Source organism: Spermophilus citellus (genome assembly GCF_964194105.1).
Source record: "Spermophilus citellus genome assembly, chromosome: 5".
NCBI classification, from domain to species: domain Eukaryota; kingdom Metazoa; phylum Chordata; class Mammalia; order Rodentia; family Sciuridae; genus Spermophilus; species Spermophilus citellus.
This window is the reverse complement of record NC_138186.1, coordinates 166,068,057-166,091,835: the sequence shown is the minus strand read 5'-3', so window position 1 is coordinate 166,091,835 and position 23,779 is coordinate 166,068,057. Positions and strand designations below refer to the sequence as shown.

Genomic DNA, 23,779 nt, shown 5'->3' with positions numbered 1-23,779 from the left:
TCACCTCGTATGTATACACACACACACATACACTACATTACGTACGCACATGTATTATGCGTGTGTGTACACTTCCTGTACCCTTCCATTGGTTTCATCCCTCTGCTTAGATTTTTGTTTGGTTTTAGCAGCTCTGTCATCTGAGGGGTGTGGTAATTGCCAGCTAAAATTGCAAATGTTTATTTTTAGTAAAACTTTAGATTTCTATAATTAAATGCAACTCAGATGTCTCCAACAGGGCTCAAATCATTGTGAGAGTGAATGCCAGTGAAGTACTTATATTTCTTTAATATAAGCATAAAATCCTTTGAGGGGCAGGACCACTCCGGTGGTATATGAAAGTGTGAGTGGCCTGGTAGAAGTTGCCTGGGTCTCAGGCGGAGTCCTAATAACCACCTCTTTCAAAGCCTGTCCCCAAACCAACACAGGCCTGGGGACAGCCCAAGGTCTCCCTCTTGGGCCCTCTAATGGATTATCTATCCCCCAGGAAACGTGTGGTCTCTGGAGCTCTCCCCATGCAGGCCCATTCAGGCATCTCTCTCTGCTCTCAGGAGCGGGCTAGTGCATGCTGAGGACAAACTGAAATTTGGGGACAGTGGGGACAGGTAAAGGGAGCAAGTTGTTTGCTTATTAGAAAGGTTCGATTATATTTAGAGATCTATCTCTGGCTTGGCATCAGGAAGTGCATCTGTTGAACGGTGCCTCCTTCTTTCATAATCTCCCTTTCATGTGCAGAGACCCCAAAGCTGCTTAATTCCCACTTATTTTGCAAAATGAAATGGGGTCAACATGGTCTGTTTCTCTGAGCGATTCTAGGACCTTCCCCTGCCGAGAGATGCTTGTCTTTTCTTTGCTTGTCATTTACTGCAGAAAGGGGACAGTGAAATCTGAGAAAAATGGCAGCCATCACAGCCCCATCACAAAGACTCTGCAAAATGACTTGTTTCCTTGTAAGTTCTGCCTTCAGAATTACCAGGCTTCACCTCCCCACAGGGCTATCACTGACAATAATCAACCCCAGCCCCCAGGACTGCGCTCTGCCCGTCAAAGGGCTTCCACTGGGTGTGACCCACAGTCCCATGAGAGAGAGTCTGCTTATAGCTATCTCCACCACTGCTTCCCTGGTGGCTGATGCCTGGTGCAAGAAGACAATCTGTCCCTCCATCAGGCTGCCTGAGGGACAGGGGTGAGCCAAGTGAACGGCAAGGGCAGAATATTTCAAAGAGAATGAGAATAAAGTGTCTAAAGAAACCCTCTCATGCCACAGTCAAGAGAGGCAAGATGCTTCTATTTCAAGGAGTAGATACTGAGCTAGGAAGGAAAGAGAAATGTAATTTTTGAAAACAAGACTCTAAATCATCTTTGGGGATCTAAACTCTCAATTTGTCTGGAACATACTAGGTGCACCTCAACAGAGGCAACAAAGATGCTTTCCACCTGGGTGTGGAAAGAGCAGGCACTTGGTTGGCAAAGACAAGGGCACCGCTCATTCACAACAGCATCTCTGCCTCCTCCTCATCACCAGAGCCCAGCACCATCCACAGGAAGAACAGCTTCCTCTCCACTGGCATTACTCTATGCAGAGTACCCATCCCTGGTTACTTCTAGATGTTAATGAACCACGCCTTTTCCAAAAAGTCCCACATGCATTTATCAAGTGAACAAGTACAAATTCAGCCATTTGAATCAGTATTTTTTGCAGACAAATGTGGATATGTATATGCATATATACATATATATATATATCAAAATTGAGAATTTACAAATAAAATTGGATGCATTTAGTCTAGTGGTAGGTAGGTCCATAGAAAAAATCTTAAGTAGAATATATTTTCTTTAGCAATATTTTTAGTAATTCAGTTCTAGTGCATACAAAAAGACCTGAAGCTTAAATTCAGCTGATTTTGGAGGAGTTGAGAATGAGAAAAAACAGAAAGTGTTTTATGAAGCAAGCACAGCATGCTCACGCTGTTCCCTGGAGACATTGGAGGGTTTGAGTTTTGTGCCTAGAGCCTGGAACTCGCCCTGAATCAGCTGCTGGTTTCAGATGTCTCTGAGATCTGCTGTTACAAACAAAAAATTGTGCAGAAGTGAAGTTTCCACAAAACTGAGTCCAGGCCAAGAAGTGCAACTGGGTTTCAGACTGAAGATGACCAAAATGTCCAGTGTCCATCATATGGCCGCCATGACACCCAGTTGGCATCTGGGCTTGGGACACGGTCTTTCTCCATCCTTCTGCTCACAGCCCATGGTAAGAACTAGTCAACGGGGCTGAGCAGGTCAAATTGCAGTGTGACGATCCTGTGGTCACCACTTTCCTGGGATGGAGACCCCACACTCGTACCAGCCCACATAGTAGTAGGGGGTTCCAAAACCGATTTGGCCAAAGCTGACAGGCTCCTGGCGATACTGGCGATAGTAACCTGCAAAAGCGACAGGAAAGAGCAGGGAAGAAAATGTGTCAAAATCAACTGAACCAAAGGGGAAAAATCCTCATCCTTACAACGTCCTTTTAAAGAGAAGTCCTCTAGTGAATGGCTCATACGACAAGTGTCACCACTGAAGCCACTTTTGGGTGAGATGATGAGAGCCTGAGGTCCCAAGCATGATTTGTGAGATAACCCTGTCCCCACATGTGTATAACGCAGATAGCAGAGAGTAGAGGTTATTATCCTCTCCCTTTCTCTCCACAGAAGAAGGTGATTTTAGACAACAGTGAGCACCCATGGAAGGGCAGGCCCTGAGCTGGGTGAACAACACTGGGTGAGACTCCCTCCCACCCTCACTGAGCTGAGAGACTCCAACTTGCCAGAGCTTCAAAATGCCAAGGCTTAATTCTCAGAATCCAGGCAGACTTTTAGATCTTTCAGGAAATCTCTCAGAGAAAAGGATCCTGTAGCATTCTGAACACTTCTGTCTGCAAGCAGGCAGGGTGCTCCAGCCTCATCAAAATTTTGGAAAACTCAACAACTGCTCTCATTCTTGACCTTGCCAAATAAATGACCTCTTGCCGCTCTGCCACGGAGCACATTGATTAATCAGTACCTATGCCCAGGGCCAATGTCATGACCATGGTCACAGAAACAGTAGAATACTGTAACCCTGGGGCACGACAAGGACTTCAAACACTGTGCATTGTGATATACTTGTATGTTTACTGTGATGGTCAACCAGATGAGGCTACATATTTAATCCAATGTTACTCTAGAGAGTTCTATGAAAGTACTTTTTAGATAAGCCAAAATCTAACCCAGGGGACTGAAAACAGATCACCTCCATAACGTGGGTGGTCCTCATCCACTCAGTTGAAAGTCAATAAAAATGACTGATCACCCCCATTCTGGGAAGGGGAAGGAATTCTGCCCCCAGCCAGCCTTCAGACTTGATTGCAACACCGTCTCCTCCCGGAGCCTCCAGCTGCCTTACTCCGCATACATTGAACTTGCCAGTGTCCACAGCCATGTGGACCGATTCCTCAAAATAAATCTCCATGAATGAACACTAATTGTTCTGTTTCTCTAGGTGAGACGACCCTGGTACACTCATTTTACCGTTCCATTGATTTTAGTGTTTTGTTTTTTTTTACCGTTACTTTGAACATAGTAATTCATATACCCATTCATGAATTTTTTTTTTCAGAATAAGGAGCCTGTTAGATGAGTATCCATTATGCCCTGAAAACACCAGAACATGAAGAGTTGAATGCATAAGGGGAAAGGTGCTGGGTTTCACTTAGTTGTCCTGTTAATTTGTTTGCTTAGAGGGCTAAGCGAAAGAGTCACATGTTACCAGTTGCTAATCTTTGAGATGATACATGTTCTCACTCCATGATGTCAGGTGTACTGCCCCTGAAACCTGTCCTGGTGGGTTTGCAACTTGACCTTTGTCTTCTCTGTACGTTCCCCTGTGCGTGTCTCCTCTGAAAGGCTCTCCCCTCCACCCGTCCAGCCAGTCCTTAAGACTCTGCCTCACACTAAACCCTTCTTAACACCTCAAGTGGTGCCTCCTTTGAATTCAGTGACATGCACCTCGGCTGCCCACACAACGATTACGTGACACGACCTGTCCTTGTCTATTCAGCATGGTATTCACCAAGTCACCTTCTTGCTGCTTGCTCTTCACAGTTACAGGGCATGTCCCTAAGAGAGGCCTCACAGATCCCTTTGAACTCCCTGTTTCTTCAAGGCTCACTCCATGCCCAGCACATGGTAGGAGTATTTTGATTCCTTGGTTCCTTATTTTCATTTTTATGATCCCAAGTGCTCCCAACATCCACCTTCAGATGGCAAATCAAAGGTGGAGCTACAGTGAATTTCCTCCTCCTGTTAGTAACCTGTTTCTCTCTTCTGGGCAGAAGCATTTGTTCCCATTACCTTGAATGGTAGGGAGGGCTTCTACATAGGACTGAGGCCCTGTTCTTCCATCAAGGTGGGAATCCACAAACTGGCAATGGTCTTCGCCTCTTCCCCAGCTGTCTCCGATGCTGTAGAATGTATCTACATAAAGAACCGTAACAGGTCAGGGACTCCTCAAAGAATGTCACAGCAGGCCAAGGAGCTGGAACAAGCTTTAAGACCACTTGAGCTGAGCACATTATTGAAATTGTGTGTTCTGTATTTTAATGTCTGAAAAAATGGTGATAGTGGCACCAACCTCCGGAAGTTCATAAAGATTCAACAAGATCACACACTGAATACTTAACAATGTTCAGTAGGGGGAAACTATGAGCAATCTAGAGTTTAACATATAAATGAGAGAACTTTTATGCTTATTGTTTTAGAGGAATGAAGAAAACTGCGGTAGAAAATCACTTTTGGAATAATTAGTATATTTGAATAGGAGAAGCTGTCTTCCCACATAGCTGGGAGGAGGGGACCCCAGGGCAGCATGGGACGCTGTCCGTGGTGCTGAAGCACACAGCACGGGAAGGCCAAGTCATCTTCCTACCCTGGGACCACTAACCCCTCCTAGCAATTCTGAGGCAGGGGAAGACAAAGGTGGAAACCAAAGCAAAGAGCACACAGAGTGTGTATTTGCTTTGGGGAGACATGGATACCCAGAACTGCAAAGCAGGGAATGGAAGGGGAGACTTTGTTTTGATCCTGTCTTTACATAATCCTTGCTAATAAGAAAAAATTAAATTAAAAAACTGGCCAGTGGAAAATATATACCAGCTGAAGAAAATTCTGTAACATACATATGCTAAAATTATAAGTTTTCAATTTTAATTGAAAATTAAAAGTTGTGTGAGTTAAAAAAAAAATAACCAGCCTGGTGTAGGTGGTGAGTCAAAACTAGCTGGGGACTGCTGGCATTTTGAAGGGCTGCTAGTTCTGGGTCTTCACATCACTCTTTGTTTTGATCCCTACTATGATAAAACCATTTTTATTCTAACACAGAATAAATAGGACTGATGATATTTGTGCCACCATCTACATTTTTTCTTTGAAAAGTGGTGATTGTGGCAGAGCCTGGAAGGTGGACTTTCCTCAATTCTTCCAGTTTATCCTCATTTATCATTATCCAATTAGTAGCAAACAAAAATAGGCTTTATAAAATTTTTAACAGAATTTTGGACTTCATTCCTCAAGTGTAGTAGATTTTTTAAAATATGTTTTTGCATGCCAATGGAAAATCTAGCAACCCCAGAGTGGAACCTACAGCATTGGTTGTATTATAGCCTGGGGGGGTGTGGTCACAAGGGTCCAGCCCCCAACAAATGCCCATACACCTGTTGGGTCAAGTTAGTACCTGGGAGCCAGCCATGCTCAAAGACCTACCTTTCAGGTTGTCACTGAGATAGATCTTATACCGCAGCGAATTGCAGAGCACAACTCCCACAAACTTTCTATACCACGTCCGCTTCACGTACTGCCGGCCATGGCAGTCGGTGTAGCCAGGGTCATGTTTGAAAGCAAACGGGATCCAGATGGGCTCACCACCTTATAACACAGAGTACACCCTCTAAGCAATGGGAGCTTGCAGCATTTATTCTTGCAGAGTATCAGGAAAGTGGATTTATGCACTGGGCCCTCCCTTCCTCAAGGCTTCTCTGAGCAAGGTTTTCCCGCCTCCCAACAAGCACCCTTTTGGATTTTCCTCTTCTTTTTAAGTACTAAAGTACAACTGGGGGGTTCTTTTACCTGATCATATTTATTTAAGGTATTTTTGTTTCAATAAATTCTCAGAATTAAAGGTAGACTATGCCTCAAGGAAAATTGGCTGCAATGGCTGTTTTGATCCTGTGGGGCTCACCATCCTTCCCTAAGTCGCTCAGCATTGACTCCTACTCTTTCTGCTTGAACTTTAATAACAGGGCTTTCTTGGTTTGTTTGAAAAACAAAGAAAAACTTCATGGTATGTATCTTTTTGGCATTCTACAATATTCCCAGGGCTGGTGTAAACACAGTATCATTTTTATAGATATTGACTACTCCTCCATGATTTCTCATATATATTGTCTGTTTTGGCATATTTAAAACATTTCCAAGTCAATCTTTTCCATAGACCTGGATCAAGGATAGATGGAAGTTGTCAGAAAATTATTAAAATGCAAAAGTGGTTCAGCGTTTCTCTTTGTGAGGGATCACAGGAATCTCACGTTAGGGAATATGATGACCACAAGGTTAAGATCCTCGGAAAGAGAGACTTACCTGGTGGCCTCACAACAAGTAGAGGATTATCTGTAGAATGAAAAAGAAATAATTGACTTTGTATCATGTTTCACAATCGTGTAAATGTTTAAAGATTTATTGTAATTGAAAGAGGGTAACCAAACTGGAATACAGAAAAAAATAAATGTTACTTATTATATGCCAAAGTTTCCCTTAGTTTTTTATTTTCTAATTATTCCCTTTTGAGAAATACTCTTTTCTAGTTAACTATCCTTTTATTTACATAAAAGTTGTGGGTCTCTGAAAATAATGTTTTGATATTGGGATGCCTACAAAATAATTCGATACTTAGTTTCAAAAGTCTGGTAGCAAAGTCTCAAATACCCTGAGACAAGGTAGAGGGAACTATGTGGAACTCCAACAATGGACACCTGACCTCATGGAATTCTCTACCTTTGGAAACAGTTTGATATATGTATTTTTTAAAACAAAGTACACATATTCCTACTATGTAGTCTATCCATTCCACTCATAAGCATTTATCCAAAAGAAATTAAAAATACATATTCATATAAACATTTGTACATGAATGTTTATAGTATCTTTGCAAGAGTCAGAAAACAGAAATAACCCCAATGATCATCAACAGCTAATGGGATTGCATAAACGAGTCATGGCATAGCTGTACAATAAGATACTGATCAGTAATAGAAGAGAATGAACTACTTATACACACAGTGATATGGATGAATCTCAAAATGACTAATGGTGAAAAAAAGAAGCCAAAGAACCGCATACTGTGTGTGAGAGGGCAGGGTGGGAGGCTGCACCCCTCCCCCCAGCAGGGGCAATTGTTGGGAGTGATGGACATGCTCATCATCATCACAGTAGTGAGGACTTCATGCATATGAATATAACTCAGAACTTATTAAGGAGCACCGCCTAATTGTGTGCAGCTTACTGTAGGCCATTACACCCCAGTAATGCTCTTCATAAAACCCATCTATGCCTTAGTCCAATTAGTTCCATTTAAGAGAATATGAAATTTGCCTTTTAAGGAATTCTGCTTTGGAAAAAGTCTAGTCATGGGCTAGATAGATACAGACCATTCTTTTTATTATTAAAAAATTATCATGCAGTAAGTTGCTCTCTTAGCAGATGCAGCCTATGGATGACAACACATGTGTACACTCATGGAACCTGCCTCTACTGTCAGCACAAGAATATGGCATGCCCAAGTCTCCCTCGTGCTGTACGTTGTACAAACTATTCATTCTGCCATCATCTGTTGTATACCAAATAGACTGACACACCTAGCTTAAAGGGAAAGGGCTTGTTTTGCTCTCCTGCTCTTGAGCTCCTCAGTTTCAACAGTCTGCTAGCAAAAGTCTCACATATTCTGGGACAAGATAGGGAACTATATGGAACACCAGCAACAACACCTGACCTCGTGGATACTATGTTCAGCAAATACCATACGTCACCTACTTGGTATGTTCCTGTTGTAACCTGACCATTTTCAGTAGGGTAGCACAAAATGAAGGAGAGACCCTAATATAGAGACTGAATAAAATGAAGATGACCAGAGCAAATAATTCAAAACTCCAAGTGTGTTAGGGTCTCCCAGGAGCTCACTGAAATGGGGTTCCTAGGTCTATCCTCAGAGATTGGGGCTCAAGGTTGGGGTGGGGCCTTCATCTTCTTCACCTGCCCTCGGAGGCCACAAAGGATAGGCCGGACCTTTGCTGGGTAGAGAGGGCAGAAGAGAATGGACCTTCAGAAGTTTACTTTAGTTAGAGTCCTGGAAATAGCATTCCCAGCATGTCACTTTCTACTTTCAGATACATTTCAGACCTGAGCTTCTTGGATTTGAATTGTTTTCGTGATCCACCTGATTGCATTCATTCTGGTCCCAAAGGCCCACTTTGATTTTAGGAAATGCAGTGTGAACACGTATACATTCCCTACATTAGCAAACACATTTCCTGTGTGAAATAAGTGAAAACGCTTTTGGGGTCTTTTGCCTACATTTCCAACATAAAGCATATTCTCATAAAAGATCATTTTTTCCACATATTTTGATCCAGTAGATTTTAAATCATTACACTTAAAATATCTTTTAATGACAGATTTTCTGGAATCAAGTAACATATAGGAAATAATCTAACCAAATGGCAGCCAGAAGATGTGGGTCAGAGCTGGCTCAGCCTGGCTTGGTATGAACTTTAGCTTGGCTTCCCACATGGAAAAAGGAAGTCACTAACCCAAGAATGGTCACTGTGGGCCATCCCTGCACGCATGGCCTCAGACTGTAGGCCACAGGAACATTTATTGAAAGGCCTGAGAACTTTGCCCACTAGCATCCCAAAATGTGAGGACATGCTCCAAAGTGATATTGCTGATGAGACTGAATAATACCTTAATTATACCTTAATTAACTCTTAATATTAAGAACAGACATCTTAGACCTTAGAGGGGACCCTGGGTCTTAGGGTCTTGGCTAACTGGAGAAGCAACTCTCAGACCAACTGGCATAGATACTTATCAGCTACACACACACACACACACACACACACACACACCAACTCTGAAACTACATTTTGTACACATGGATTCAAACTTATCTTCCCCACCTGGTTGAAAACTAGGTTTTTTCCTTCCTTTCATTGGAAATTGACTTTTGTGTTCCCCAGAGAACCAGTGAACACTACTTCTAGTTTCATTCCAAATTTTAAAGTAGCAGGAAAAAAAAAATAGTGCTGACTTTATAAAGGGAAATCCAGTATGAATTCATCCAATGGAAAAGGGTTTTACTTCTTTACTTTTTACCCTGTGGTAATTATAGTTCTAGATCTTTAATTTCATTTCCAAGAGAAGTACAATGAGAATGTGAAGTTGCCCATACCTGATTCTGTAACAAAAGAGACTGAAGGGCTGATGGGTCCATAGCCGTGAGGATTTTTGGCTTGAACTTTAAAGTAGTACCTGAAATCAGAAGAAAACATCTTTTGAAAGAGAAATTGACTTTGGAATGATGAGGCAGATTCTAAACTACTGAGCTCCTACTCCCTGGCAGGCTTGAAGACCCATCTTTATGAATGCCCACATCACTTGTGACCTTTGTCTTTTTTTCTGAACTTTCTCATGTTTAATAGCTTTTTGAAATCATATGGTTAAGGTAAACACATGGTAAATTGGAACAGAATGGCCATGAGGCAAAAAGTCAGAACTAACAAGAAAACAATGTCTAGGGCGCAGGAGGAGTGTTGGGGGGTGGCTCTGGAGCCAGGAACGGATGGCGCTACAAGTGACCCAGCTGTGAGTTTCTGCACCCAAGGAAAGAGAAGCAAGTCCAGGAAGGGGGTGTGGGTGGGGAAAAGGAGGAGACAGAGGCTTTGCTGCAGGGTTGAGCTTCATTTTGGAATATACACTAACTGTGTCATCTAGTTCATCTTGGGGAGACTGAGTCTCCAGGCATCTGAAGTGTCACTCTCAGAGGATTAGCAGATAAGAAGCAGTGGTCGAGAAGTCCTGGAGACCAGCTCCAGGGTCATGACCCACTGTTCTTAGTGTCTGTGACATCCTCACTTCTGGGATTCCAGGTGTCACTCTGGCTCTCCCAACTCACTGTCATTTATAGGTGAAAAGAGGGATAAAACATCCCTTCGAGTGGCGGCTAGCTGCTCCCTGGAGAGTCTTTTTCTCTGACTTTTAGCCAGCAAGAAGGTCACTCTGAAGTGCTCCAAAATTCTTTATCTTTCCAGGCACACAGAGCACATGTACTAACTCAAATGCACTCAAGTTTTGAAAGATGTATTGTTTACATTCAAGGCCTGTCACACCTGCCAGCTGCCCGGGAGCAAGCCTGCCTGCTGTGTGGTGGGACGACAGAGGCTTAGGGTGGCCCCTCACCTCACAGTACAAGTGCATATTTTCCTGTGGTTTGACTAACCAGCAGAGAAAAGCCATTTGGTAAAATTAGTCTTCTTAAGTCATTCACAACTCATTTAGGTGTATTCATTTCTAAATGTCAATTCTTTAAAAACAGATAGGCACAATTAAGAACATATTTTTCTAAAATCTCAATCCGCCCTGCAGTGTGTCTCCCCAGCATGCACACCCCTATCCAGCAGTCACCGAATGATTTAAGGGCAGAACCCTGCAGCAGTTCAAGCTTGGCATACATCATCGATCCTGGGAAAATTTCACAGATTATTTTATCCTCAAAGAAAGGAATTAAACACAAGGAAAGAGACGTTCAGCAGCTACAAGGAGCATTTCTGATGAATAACTCTGTAAGCCCTTCCTGGATCCCTCCTAATACCCTGTTCCAAGCTCCTCATGCAACTGGAGGGACAACTAACATGCTAGGGGACTGTCGCTTGTTGACTAATTTTGTTTTACCACTGAAACCCAAGGGCTGTCCAAGTCTACCCTCCCACATGTGCCAAATCCAAAGACATTTCCATATGAACTTCACTACTGAGTCAAAGTAAATGGAAACACGTTGAGCTGGAAAACAACAAGAAATTGGGGGGAAAAGTAAAATTTCCATTTTTGAAAACCACATTAAACTTTTTCTACTAACTAAAATATTTATTTCATACTCCAAATAATAGTCTCTGCCTCATCCAAGCAACAAAAGCAGCCCAAGCCTCTCCTTCTTATGTAAGTTTTGGCACCTCTTTTGAATAGCCTCACTGGTGACAAATCTTTGTACTGTAAGAAGGGATTTAAAATATGCAGCCTCCAAAGAGTAACTGGGACTGAGTGTAGTCAACAGAGTAGATTGTGGTCACTTCAAATCAAAAACAAGATCCAGTTTATAAACAACCAAAGCTGATGATAAGGCTCTGGCTTCTATTATTACTATTGCATTTTAATTATAGAGAGTAACGGGTTTCACTGTGGCATATTTTACATGCAAATGATATGCTTTGATCATGTCCACACCATGGCCCTCTCTTTCCCCACCCTCCTTTCCCTTTGTTCCTCTCTCTCTCTCTCTCTCTTCTCTAACTGCCAGTCAGAACGGCTAACATCGAGAATACAAAGCACAATAAATGCTGGTGAAGATTCTGGGGGAAAGGAAACCTTATATATTTTTGGTGGGAATGTAAATCAGTGCAGCCACTATGGAAATCAGCATGAAGGTTCCTCAGGAAACTAAAAATAGAAGTTCAGTTTGTGATCCAGCTGTACCACTCCTGGGTAAATACCCAAGGGAATTAAAGTAAGCATGCTACAGAGACACCTGCACCCCACGTTTATCTTGGTATAATTCACAATAGCCAAGTTGTGGAGTCAGCCTCAGTGTCCATCAACAGATGAATGGATAAAGAAAATGCGGTATATGTATGCAATGGAGTATTAATGAGCCCATGAAGAGCGGAATCATCCCATTTGCAGGAAAATGGATGGAACCGGAGATCATGTTAAGCAAAGTAAGCCAGACTCAGAAAGACAAGGATCAAATGTTTCCCCTGGTTATGGTTTGGATTTGGCATGTCCCCAAAGACTCATGTGTTGAAGGCTTAGTGCCCAGTGCAGCAATGTTCAGAGTGGGGCTTCTAGTAGGTAACTGGATCATGAGGGCTCTGATGTCATCAATGGATTAATCCACATGGATGGATGCATGATTTGATGACATTATTGGGAGGTGGTGGAAACCACAGGCGGCCAGGCCCAGGGGAGGAGCAGGTCACAGGGTGCACCTGGCAGGGTGTGTCTTGTCCTCCCCCCTTTCTTCTTCTCCCTCTGCTTCCTGTCTTGAAGCTGTTTTTCTCAGGCATTTGGGTCACAGCAATGAAAAGCAGCCTGACCGACCCTCCTAGGTGGAATCTGGCTCCACTTGTGAGGGGCTAACTTCTTGTCTCTCCCATGGTGACTCCGAGGCAGGTTTCCCCAGGGACTGGGACGACGTCTCTCAGTGGGTTGCACACCAGGACCACACCTGATTCCTCGGAGCCACAGCTTGTGTGATGCGGGACAATAAGTGTGCTCATGCCACATCACCCTCTAGCTGCAGAAATCAGCCGCTGCTCAGGAGGCTCTGAGGGAAGTGGTGGAAGGTGAGCTGGGTATGGCCTTCCGCCAGCACCCTCCACCCCAGGAGCGAAGAACCTGCACCCTGGGGTGGAGGGGAAGAGGCAGGGCTGCAGTCTGTTCTCAGGCACCTGCATGGGGAGCCCTGCACTGTCTGTGCAGCCTCCTCTCCCCCTGCCCCGCCTCCTTTTGAGCCTCCCCTTCTCCCCAGAACAGTGCCTTGGGGCTTCCTGCTGCCTCAGCGACTGCCCTCACCCCACTCACTTTTTCCCCAGCTCAACTGCTTTCTATTTTGCACATCTACCTTCTGCGCGGAAGCTTACCTGACCGCCTCCCCAACTCACCTGGCGGCATCCTGAGACAAACGCTCGTTGTTTATAAACATCTGACTTCCCCACCAGACTCCACGCTTCATGAGGACAGGACTGGAAGCTCCATGAGGGTCTGAGCGTCCTAACCCCACCCCACGCTCCTGCCTTCCTAATTTGGTGGTCTCGCCCAAAGCAAACGCACAGGAAGAGCTTGATGCATGAACTCTGGGAAATGCTTGTTGAAATAATGAATAACCCATCATGCCCCGTAACCACCTCCTGACACCATTAAAGACTCCACTTCAGTGTGGCTGCAGGAGTTGTGAACAACACTGGACTTGAGTGGGACCCGGAGACAGGGTTCCAGTTCCATGGCAAGTGGCTCTGGGGCAAACCATCTGGACGGTGTCAGATTTGGTGACCGGGCTGTATAAGCACTGTCACTCTGCACACCATGAAAAAGATGTTCACCCCATTGTCTCTAACTCGGCTGGTTTTCTTTTCCCTAGTTAACCAATTTCTCATTACTACCAGGGAAAGTTCAAGAAAAGTGCTTTTTCAGTTTTCTGCTTTACTACTTGGTTTTCACTTGCCAAACCCTGAAATGCATAATGGTTTATGGAAGCTCGGTTCAAGTGAGCCCAAAAGGCACATTAAGATGTCCTGAGGAAAGTTCTCTGCTAGTTCAGAAGCCTCTCAGTGCCCATGGATATTGTCCAGCTTCTAAACTCTGCAGCGCAGCTCTGTTTAATGAGCGTTTTGCTCCAGCCTTCTCTGTTAGATGGGAGGGAGCCCAGATCTGCACTCATGCCATTTGAGTTTGTTAAGCCCACTGGCTCCACACCGCAGTGCTGTGCTGTGCCCTAGACATTTGTTCTGGCCTGTGGGAGCCCCACATTAACTGTTTAGGGCCCCTGACAGCTGGAAGTTGGCCAGGGTAGGAGCGTCTATACCACAGAAATCGGAGGATGCATAAACCAGGGGTATTTCCCCCCAGATAGCTACTTTACCAGCACATCACCCCTTGACAGCACATGCTAGCTCCTTCACGCATGTGCACCCACCAGAGAAGCGTTCTGTTGATCATGACCACAGAAACCAGGTAGTGTAAGAGGGAAATGAATGGTCTTCCCATCTCCTTGTACCCTGGCAACCCACTATGCCCATTTTCCTCTGTGCTATAAACTTGGGCTTCCAGAATGGTGCTCTGACACTCCAGCCATCCCCCAGTTTTATGAAGAGGTCTTTGTAACCTTCACTCATGGCAATGCTTCTTCCTAGAATGGTCTCAACTTCTACATCGAAGAGTCTGAGCACAAGTTAACCACAGTATTTAGCAATTGCTGCTCCACCTGATGTCAGCTGAGGGTTGTGCTCCTAAGGCCACCACACTGAGAGAAACTGAATTCCCCTTTGACACACAGATCACCCTTTCTTTCCCTAATGGCAGGTGGTGTTTAGGAAAATAGGGAATAAAATTCAAACCCAATAACCTAACAATTACAACATACACAGTAACTTCCGAAAAAAGATACGGCACCCTGGAAAGCACTGATCAGTGAGAACTAAACAGAGAATTCAATACGGTCATTAAAAAATATCATGATTAACCATTTCCTTTTTTGTTTTCAACCACAGGACACCTGTGACCCTGTGCACGGACCTCCTTTCTGCTTCTGTGTGGCTGACACATCATACCTTGTGTTTGGCTTCAGGTTCTCAATGGGCAAGTGAGTCACAGAGGAAGCCTGAGTGGACCACTTGTTCCTGATGAAGTCTTCATAGGATGCGCTGTAGACCAAGTACCCTGGGAATGGGGACAGGAAGAACCCGGTGAGCATGGAGGAACTAAGTCACACCAGAGGTGTGTCAGGGAGGAGGCGATCCATACAGCTTTGTGGGGAACTTTGAGGACAGCAAGCCACACCGGGGTCAGGACAAGACATAACTGTGACACCTTCTGGTGAATCCAGACGGGAACAGCAAAATGAAGGCCCTCCCTGTGCCTTGCTGGCTCCATACTTCTCTATTTTCTCCCAGTCCCTGGCCTTCCTCAGCTTCTTGAAATAATTACATCTAGTCTTCACTACACAGAGGAAAAAGAAGCAGGAGATGAAAGCAGGGAGCTCACCCAGGTGCAGTGGCACACACCTGTCATCCCAGCTGCCTGGGAGGCTGAGGCAGGAGGATTGCAAGTTTGTGGCTAGCCTGAGAAATGTAGCAAGATCTTGCCACAAAATAAAATTAAAGAAAAGTGGGGGACACCAGGGTTATAACTCAGTGATAGAGCCCTTGCCTACCCTGTGTGAGGCCCCAGGTTCAATCCCCAGAACCACAAAAGAAGTACCTCACAAAGCATTTAAAAATGTCCTGGTAGAGACATGCACAGCGTCCTTCACATAAAATGAAGTACATTGGCGTGAGTGCTGGATGCGGGTGTGTGGCCGAGAGACCCTAGACTGCAGGGTGCCTTCTGACTTTCTCTCTCTGGCTTCCTGGTCATGGGTGAGCAGTGTGTTCTGAGAGGCACTCTCTGCCACTGCCATCCAGCACCCCAGGAGAGGCCCAAAGCAGCGATCCGCCCAATCTTGGAGTGGAAACACCGAAACCATGAACCAAGACTTTTCTCTTTGTAAGGTAATTATCTCAGGTATTTTGTGATTGTCTGGAAAGCCGACTGACAACCTTTGCTGCTCTCTCCACAAAACACCCTCTTTCTCTGACGAGAGTGAAGTCAAGACACATGTGCTTGGAGGGGTCTTACATATAAGAGTGACCCTCCCAGGGGTGGATCCAGAGTCATGTGTGTGCCTTAGACACTTGGTTCTGACAGTAGTCAGCAGAGTTTGTTCGCCTTCATCTCTGGCTTGTATCGGAAACACGTGCTTCCCCTGTGGGGTGCTGGTCCCTGCAGATCCTCCTGTCTTGATTTTCAGTCTTCAGGGTTTTGCTAACATATTAGCTGAGCACAGTGTACCTCCTCATTTCTCTGTTGTTCTAGACTAAACCAGTTACAGAAGTTGATAGGCAGGTCCTGAAAAGCTGAGGTCATCATGTTGGGATCTCCATGGAATGGCTCCTAACAGAGCAATTCCTGTGAAAGGGACTTGGGGAAGTGACTGGTCGTGGGCATGCTGACTCTTGGGGATTTCCTGTTGTTTGGATGCCACCTTATTGCATAGTGACTCGGCGGCTGCTTATGAAACAAGGGTGGAAAGTGAAACTCAGCCCTGCACCCTAACCCCACGTCCCCACAAAAGTCCAGAAGCCCTGCAGCGGGTCCCAGTCATGGGATGCTCTGTGTATTTGGGGGCCTTCTGTAGGCATCTGCTTGGCTTCTTTGTTCTGCAGGTGGACGGGCCGGTGCCTGGCTCACTGCTGCAGGGCTCCTGCTCTCTGTGAGCCTTCTGGGACCTGCTGTTTTTCCTCCGTACTTCAGGGGTGCCAGGCACCAAACTGCGCTGTGCCCAGATCCCCACTCACACTTCAGCTCTGTCACTTATGCTAACATCATGAGCCATCAGAACTGGGGTACCCTGGCATCGTTTGGGGTTAGGAGTAGGTTATGGGAGGACCTGAGTGTCTCAGGAGCTTTGGGGAGTGTGGAATGTGTGACAGTGACTTCTTCTGCCAAAGGCAACAGGAGACACAGCCCCACGGGGCAATTCAGGAATCCAGTCTGGGTCAAGTCCCAGAGACATCTGCTGGGAATTCCCTGAGGCCTCTTCACCACAAGAGCCCTGGTGGCACCTTGGATGTGGCTGATGCTCTCATCCTGCAACCGATGATTCTTAGAAGCAAGTGGTTCAGAGCTCACTAGTGTTTACCTGAAGTAAGCAAGAGATCAAAGCTAAATTGCTTAAAATAAGATGTTTCAATGATCATTTCTGTATGTTTACTTTCTTGCTTAAAAAAAATTGCCATTCATAAAGCTATATTCAATTAATAAAATCACTGTCTGGCTGTTTAGATTCTAAGATCTCATCCTTCTGTTGATTTATTTGCTTTCTGCTAGGAAAATGCTTTACTTCACAGAAACGGTCTCAGCACACGCTGGAGTGAACAGCACTGTTAGTTACACCCAAACTTCTTAACCCTGCACCCTCCTTGCACCCTCAACCCTTCAGCTACACCTGGCAGAAATCTCCAGGGGCATTATCTCTTGTGTCCCTTACTGTGGCTTTTGGGCCCCTGTGCACATCCCATAAGAGAAATTGCTCTTTGGGTTTTCTTGAACATTTTTTTCTCATTTCAAAAGATAACACTGATGACCTAAAGAAAATGCATTAGAAATTTAGAATTACATGAAAGACAGCAGCCTAAGAATGACAGACGTCAAGCTTCAACTTCTGGCACCGCCCCCACCCGTCCAAGATGCACACACAGCTGCATGCCTATGCCCTCCTCCCCTGGGCTCACAGGCCCAGAGGCGTCATACGCAAAGGAGGAAAATAGTTAAGGAAAATATTATTTTTATATTTGTAAGAACTTAATTCAAAAGATTTATCTTCAAGTATATTCTTGGCAGGACTCACGGACATCTCAAAGGCCTTCAGAACTTGCCCAGTTCCCACATCAGAGCTGGGAATCACCCCAGATGATCTGGAAGAAGGCAGCAGGCATGGAACGAGGGCGAGAGGTAGAGTTGCATTTTAGGAGAAGCATCTCCATCATCCTTATTGGAGGGTCTGGTCTCACAAACAGCTTGCTGGCCATTTGCAGGATTATAGAATTTTGGAGACATAATGCTTTGCAGGTAAGGAAATCAAGGTCCAGGGAGATAAAGCAGCTAGCTCAAGGTCACGTAAACCAACCCAGCACTAGGATTCAGGACTCTGACTTCCACCCAGTGTTCTCTGTTCCACCCCACAAGGCTTCATCATGGCCTCTATCGCATTGAAACAAAACATCCATCTGTGCATCTGTCCACTCATCTATGCACCCCTTACTGTCTGTATTTCCCACCTATAAATCAGTGTAACTCCGAGCATGTGCCTAGGACACACCTGTTACCACATCTCCAGGGGTGGCTTTGTCCCAGTCCACGATGACAAAAGAGTGGCAGCCTTCCATGGCGACCACTGTGATGTTGCGGGGTACATGCTGAGGAGGCAGGTCGTTCTTCCTCAGGTCGTGTGGAATGATTTCATCCAGGCTCTCCACTTGGAAATGATCCAGAGCATCAGTCAGCGAGCACGGGGCTGATGGATCTTTACTCAGGTACGTCACATAAGGAGCTGGAAAAGAGCAGAGATACCTGGTTGGGTTGCTGAAGGCTTTTTCTGGAAGCAGAAACGCAGTGTCTGCTCCATGGAATCAGACCCAACTCCATCTCTCCTGCCAGACAGAGGCTTCCAAGCCCTCAGTCCTGAAGCCAAACTCAAAAGCACACCCCTCGCTCTCCTTAATGGACCCAGGGGCTTGTAGTTGTCGGTCTGGAGGTGGCAAAGGCTCTATTGCCCACCAGCATTGATGACGATGACCTCAAAATGATTTTGAAAGATCCCCAGGCCATAATTCAATGTCATACAAGCCTGTGGCATTCTGCCATTTCTATTCCCAAACACTTGGAAAAGTGTGAGTCGGGCCACCTACAGTTAACCAGCATTCACTCACCACAGTTCATTCCCTCCACTCTCCTGGGGCCTTCTGGGCCTGTCTGTGGATCTCACCAGGAAGTGTCGGGGAGTGGGCCACTCTGCTTTACAGAGGTACAGACACGAGAAAACAGCCAGACAATAGTCAGCCTTTCAACCTCCAGAAGAGCTCTGAGGCAGAGCTGATAACAGCCCTGAGTGCAGGTTTCTTTCTGCCATGGAACTGCAGGGCAAAGTCGGCATTGGCCTTGGCCTCAGGGATGCTACCTCACATGGGTGTCCTTGCTCTTCAAGTACACATGGCTTAGACACCCCGCCACCACATCTTGGCTGGCAAGGCATGTTCTCTGCTCATGGCAGAGCACTTGTTTTGGAAACAGGGAAGTGTGATATTAATTTAAGCTGTTGCTTGTCTCCACTTAGTAACATGTTAATCCAACTGTCTCATCAGGGAAGTTCATTAAGGGCATGGGAAAAGAAGACTTGGAGGAAAATGAGACACAGCTTAGCAACGTAGAATTGCCCGCTGAAATTGTTTTAATTACTGAGAAAGAAGAGAAAAAAGGAATTTCTAGATCCCAACTCCTCAAGGCTAATGAAAATTATAGAAAATAAGAAAAATAGCTTTGGTTCTGTGATATTATCGAGCCAGTGGCTGCATTCAGTGAGCTGCAATCTTTCAGGAAGAATTGAACAAACAAATAATGTGCAGACAAGGCCTAGTGGGAAATCTTGTCCCACTACCTTAAATATGTGATGCTCCCTGGTCCTGGTGATTTGTAAGTGTTGCTCCCTCTGGGTCTACACAGAGAAGCCTCCTAAACCCTCTCAGTTGGGCTCCCAACTGTTCCCCCCACTTCTTCTCTTCTGAATTTTGCAGAAAGCAAATTCACATTCCTGTAAACAGGAACGACTCCCTAAATTACCCCAGTGGAAACTTTGCTTCGGGAAAACTTCTCAAAATGCACTGACTTGGCCAAGCCCAGAGATTAGTTCCACTCCTCTTCAAAGGGCAAAAGTTAAAAACCATGCTTCTCAGATTAAGGAAGTTATATTTACCAACAAATCGTTTCTGTCCGGCCACATCAAATTCTTCCTTAGGAAAGGACCTGATAGGGCCTTCCTCTGGGATGACCTTTGGTATGGCAGCGGTGGTCGAGGGCTGGGTGGTGGTCGAGGGCTGGGTGGTTGCCGGTGGCCTTGTGGTCTCAATCTCATAATCTGAAAGGATTTGAAGGCTTTGTAATTGGGCACCTCCGGAAAGGGGCACTGTTTGCTGTCAACTGTAAATGCTGAGTGTGTGCACCTGTGCACGTGCACGCCATCTAAAATGGTTCCTCTGCTTAAACATAATTTGTTTCCACTAAAAAACCCTCTCTCCTCATTTCAATTTCCGCAGAAAAGCACCTTCAGATAAAAACAGAGGAAGAAAAAGAAAAAAATACATAGGCCACAAAATTGAGGTTTTAGTATCAGAGCTGGAGAGACCCCGTAACTCATTCAACCAGCTTGGCACGCTCCTGTTACCTGCCCACAGCTGTCACCCACCTGCATCTTTTCCCGCTAGAGCCAATAAAATACCACATCAGAAGATAAACGTGAATTTTTTTAAAATATGACTTCTGTATATGGACTTATTGCCCCCTAGGGAGCAGGGTGAGATTAATGCCATTCAGATAACTAATCTTTTGATATTTAAAAAAGAAAATAAAACTCTTCCCCCACACTTCACCTACTCAGTCAATAAGAAAGACACTTAGTACTTCCAAAGGTGTAAGGAGTCCTCGCTTTGCTTTCTTTTTGTTTGTTTGCTTATTTGTGGTGCTGGGGATTGAACCCAAGTCTTTGCATATGCAAGGTAAGCACTCTACCAGCTGAGCTATCTCCCCAGCCCCCTTCCTTTGCTTTATAACAGCCTTTTAAGTTTTTTGTTTGTTTGTTTGTTTGAAAATGGTAGTGGGATTTATTATTTATTTATTATGAATAATATAATAATATAATGAATAAATAAAGCATCAGAGGTGACACTATTCACACACAGCTGTGATTTAAAACCACTGGGGCTATGGGCCATGACATGCAAGGTGAGACCCATTATCAGAACCCTCGGAGCCCAGATGTCAAAGTTCAGCATGGGATGGGGACAAATTTCCTGAACTTCTCAGCTGCAGAGACAACTTCCTCAACCCAGGAGACAATCCCAGAAGCCTAAGAACAATTACTGCATTAGTTGTGATTTATCCAGAGATGTTCAGGTACTGTCCAAGGCATTTTGTATTTTTTATTTTACCTTTACTTGTAAAGATTCTTTGATAAGAAATCAACACATATACAGCATGATGTTCTTTATGTGATTAAGAAACGAAAGGAGAGGAAAGTGTGAGAAAGAAAGGCCAGAAGAGAAGGCTGGACACAGATCAAACCACAGGGTTTTAAGTGAGCGGGGAAGGCTGGGCACAGCAGCTCCAAAATTTCTTAAAGGGAAAGAGGATTTGAAGGGAGAGAAGAGGAGGCTCAGAGGACTTATTTGGCAGCTGCATTTGCATATCGAGCATGCTGTTCTTCTTTAGATCAAATACACATTTGGGGTCACTTGGAAAGGGTGGGGGCTGCAACCACCTTCCCAGGGCTGGCCCTGAGGGAAATTGCCAAGGAGATCACAGCAATTAAACCCAGATTATGGGATGGGGAAGGCAAGTGTCCATGTGTCTAGGGAATCAGCCTGTACCTTCATCGTATACGACGTAGGCCTCTTCCGTGGGCATTTCTGTGTCCAGGCCCGAGAATTCATCTAGTGAGGGAGAGAAGGACAGGTCATCAGGTGCTCATGGGTCTTCTCACTGCTCTCTCAGAATTGGGCCCCAGGGCGTAATAATTCATTCACCCCAGCAGGTGCTGGAAACAGGCCACCAACATCGGGTCAACATCAGGTCACCTCAGCTTTTCCAGGAGGAAGGGCATCAGAACACCAAAGAGGAACCCAGGCCTTCTTTCCCCTGGGCTCAGAAAGGACATTCCAAGCGCCCTCCTGATCAGGAGTGCACCCTCGCTCTGCCTCCCAGATGTGCAGAGCTCTCTCTGCTGTCCTCCCGCCCCCTCAGTGCACCTGCCTTGGCTTCCTGGATGCTGACGGGAGGCCACAAGCCTGTCACAGGAGCACTGAGAGCTGCAAGGAGTGGGAGGCTGTGGGGAAGGTGACCTGTGGACCCTGAACATCTATCTTCCTTTCCTCCACCCCTCAAATCTGGCCTCTGGAATATTCTAGAAGTAGGGCTATTTCCAGCTTCTAACTTGGCAAATGGCACCAATCAGGTTCTCTGTGCCCTCTGCCCTTCTAACTCCCAGCCTCTCACCAACTCAGGAGGTCAACTTGCACAACTTAGACTCCTTAACCGACATATGCACTTCACAAATGATACACCAATGCCTGCAAATTTCTGTTTAAGACAACTTGGGCATGACTGACCCCCGGATATGTTGTGACCACAGAATTAGACTTTCAATGCAATTTACAGAACTTTAGGTGAGATTTTTTAATGGCTTCCAGGAAACCTAATTATGAGAACTATTATTAAAATTCCTGTAATGGTTAAACTGATATTAAGAGAATGAGGAACTTGTAGTCAAGAAAAGAAGTGAGTGATTTAAGTTGAAGAAAAGAAATAATAGAAAAAGAACTTTTGTCTCCATTATCTGGCAAGGCCAAAAAGTCTTTTGGGTTTTTTTTTTTTTGGGGGGGGATGGGGGGTGGGGGGGATGAGAGCAGTTACATTTCTCTACTTAGGAGTTACAGACGGCAGCTATAAAAAGGAGAACATTTCTCTGTGCTTGATAAAAACTTGAGGAAAAGGGTTTTCTAATTTAAAAAAGCTCAGGGGAACTCTTGCCCTCCTTTTGACCCAAAGCCCACAGCTCTTATATACAAAGCATTCTGAAGAGGGTTTTGGGGGACTGCAGGAGGAGGGAGCTATGAGACTGGACACCTTCTGCCCTTACACACTTTTCTGGACCTACTTTGGGGCTACTCTTCACACACTTGCTTGGAGACTTCAGGCTCTTCATACCCTCTTCTCAGGCAAGAACGCCAAGGCTCTGAGAGGATCATAACAAGCCTGACTCATGCAGCTGGCGAATGAAAGGACTTGAACTTCGAGCCCTTTGGCTGCAAAGAATACTTTGTTCTTCATAAAAACTGTCTCAACTTTGGAAACGTTGATCTGACCAATCCAACTGTCTGTGAGTCTTAAGGTGCTCTAATAGCATCATCACTCTGAAGTGGGATAATGATGGGGGAAATGAAGGGGAAAGAACATCAACTTCCTTCACCCAGTAAGTCTTTGGTACCAATTTTGAAATACTTTATTGTTAGTAAATCATTCATCATTATCCAGAAATATTCCAGTGTAATGATTCTTTTCAGAGCCCTGCTTGAATAACATCCTGAACATTATGTTCTAAAACAAATGTCCAGCCGTGAGGACAGGGCAGTGCCACAGGTGTCTGTCCAGCTAGTCTTCATACTACAGCAAAGCCTCTGGCCACACTCAGAGGCCTGTGTCACAGTCCAGCACCTGTACACCCAGGAGGTGATGGCCCAGGCATGTTCTAATGGGGCAGGGACGGATAACAAGACTCAAGTTGTAGATCATCTGGCCTTACAGGAGCAGGAGGATCATTTCATGAAAAACTACAAACACAACTCTTGCTGAGATCACTCCATGTCGATCCTCCTCATCCAAGACAAACTACTTCTGGGCTGGTTCAAGTCTGTTTTCAGTTATACACTCCCTCAATTTTGGGGTTATCTTGCCTTTGGTTCCTGGCCTACCATTTTCTTTCCTTTGTCAATTTAACTTTTAGGAACATCGTTTTACTTCTCCTGATTGTTGTACAATTTTTGCATCCCAGAGTTAATAAGAAAAGGGAAATACATATCATTTCCTCCTTGGATTCCTGGTGTTAAGGGTAGTTCCTTGAGATGCTGAAGTACTCGGTGCAGGCAGTGGGTCACAGCAAGGCCACATCTACCTGAAAACTGAGATCTCTTCTTAGGATGAGTGACAGTTTAGGCCTCTGGCATAAATGAACATCTTACTGAATCAATGTTTGTTTTCAAGATAAAATAAACTCAGACAATTTTTTTCTACATTAGTATCATCTTGACTCTAAGGGAAAGTAACTTCCAGATGTAATGAAGTGTATATTCAGTTTA

General features: G+C 45.0%; 1 protein-coding gene across 6 annotated transcripts in view; it reads right to left on the bottom strand.

The window, feature by feature from the left end:
• Positions 1–1,622: 1,622 nt before the first annotated feature.
• Positions 1,623–23,779, bottom strand: part of FNDC1 (fibronectin type III domain containing 1) — an 84,433-nt gene continuing 62,276 nt past the window's right edge. For 5 of the 6 annotated variants that reach the window (XM_081294243.1, XM_081294244.1, XM_081294245.1 and 2 more), the window contains 9 exons: positions 21,296–21,358; positions 19,627–19,788; positions 17,977–18,207; positions 14,669–14,777; positions 9,520–9,599; positions 6,654–6,683; positions 5,781–5,942; positions 4,374–4,496; positions 1,623–2,423 (listed from right to left, as the gene is read on the bottom strand). In XM_081294243.1, the coding sequence (XP_081150369.1) occupies positions 2,308–2,423; positions 4,374–4,496; positions 5,781–5,942; positions 6,654–6,683; positions 9,520–9,599; positions 14,669–14,777; positions 17,977–18,207; positions 19,627–19,788; positions 21,296–21,358 (1,076 nt within the window). In that variant the 3' untranslated portion in view covers positions 1,623–2,307. The remainder of the gene's footprint in view (positions 2,424–4,373; positions 4,497–5,780; positions 5,943–6,653; positions 6,684–9,519; positions 9,600–14,668; positions 14,778–17,976; positions 18,208–19,626; positions 19,789–21,295; positions 21,359–23,779) is intronic. The other variant, XM_081294247.1, reaches the window with a different exon arrangement.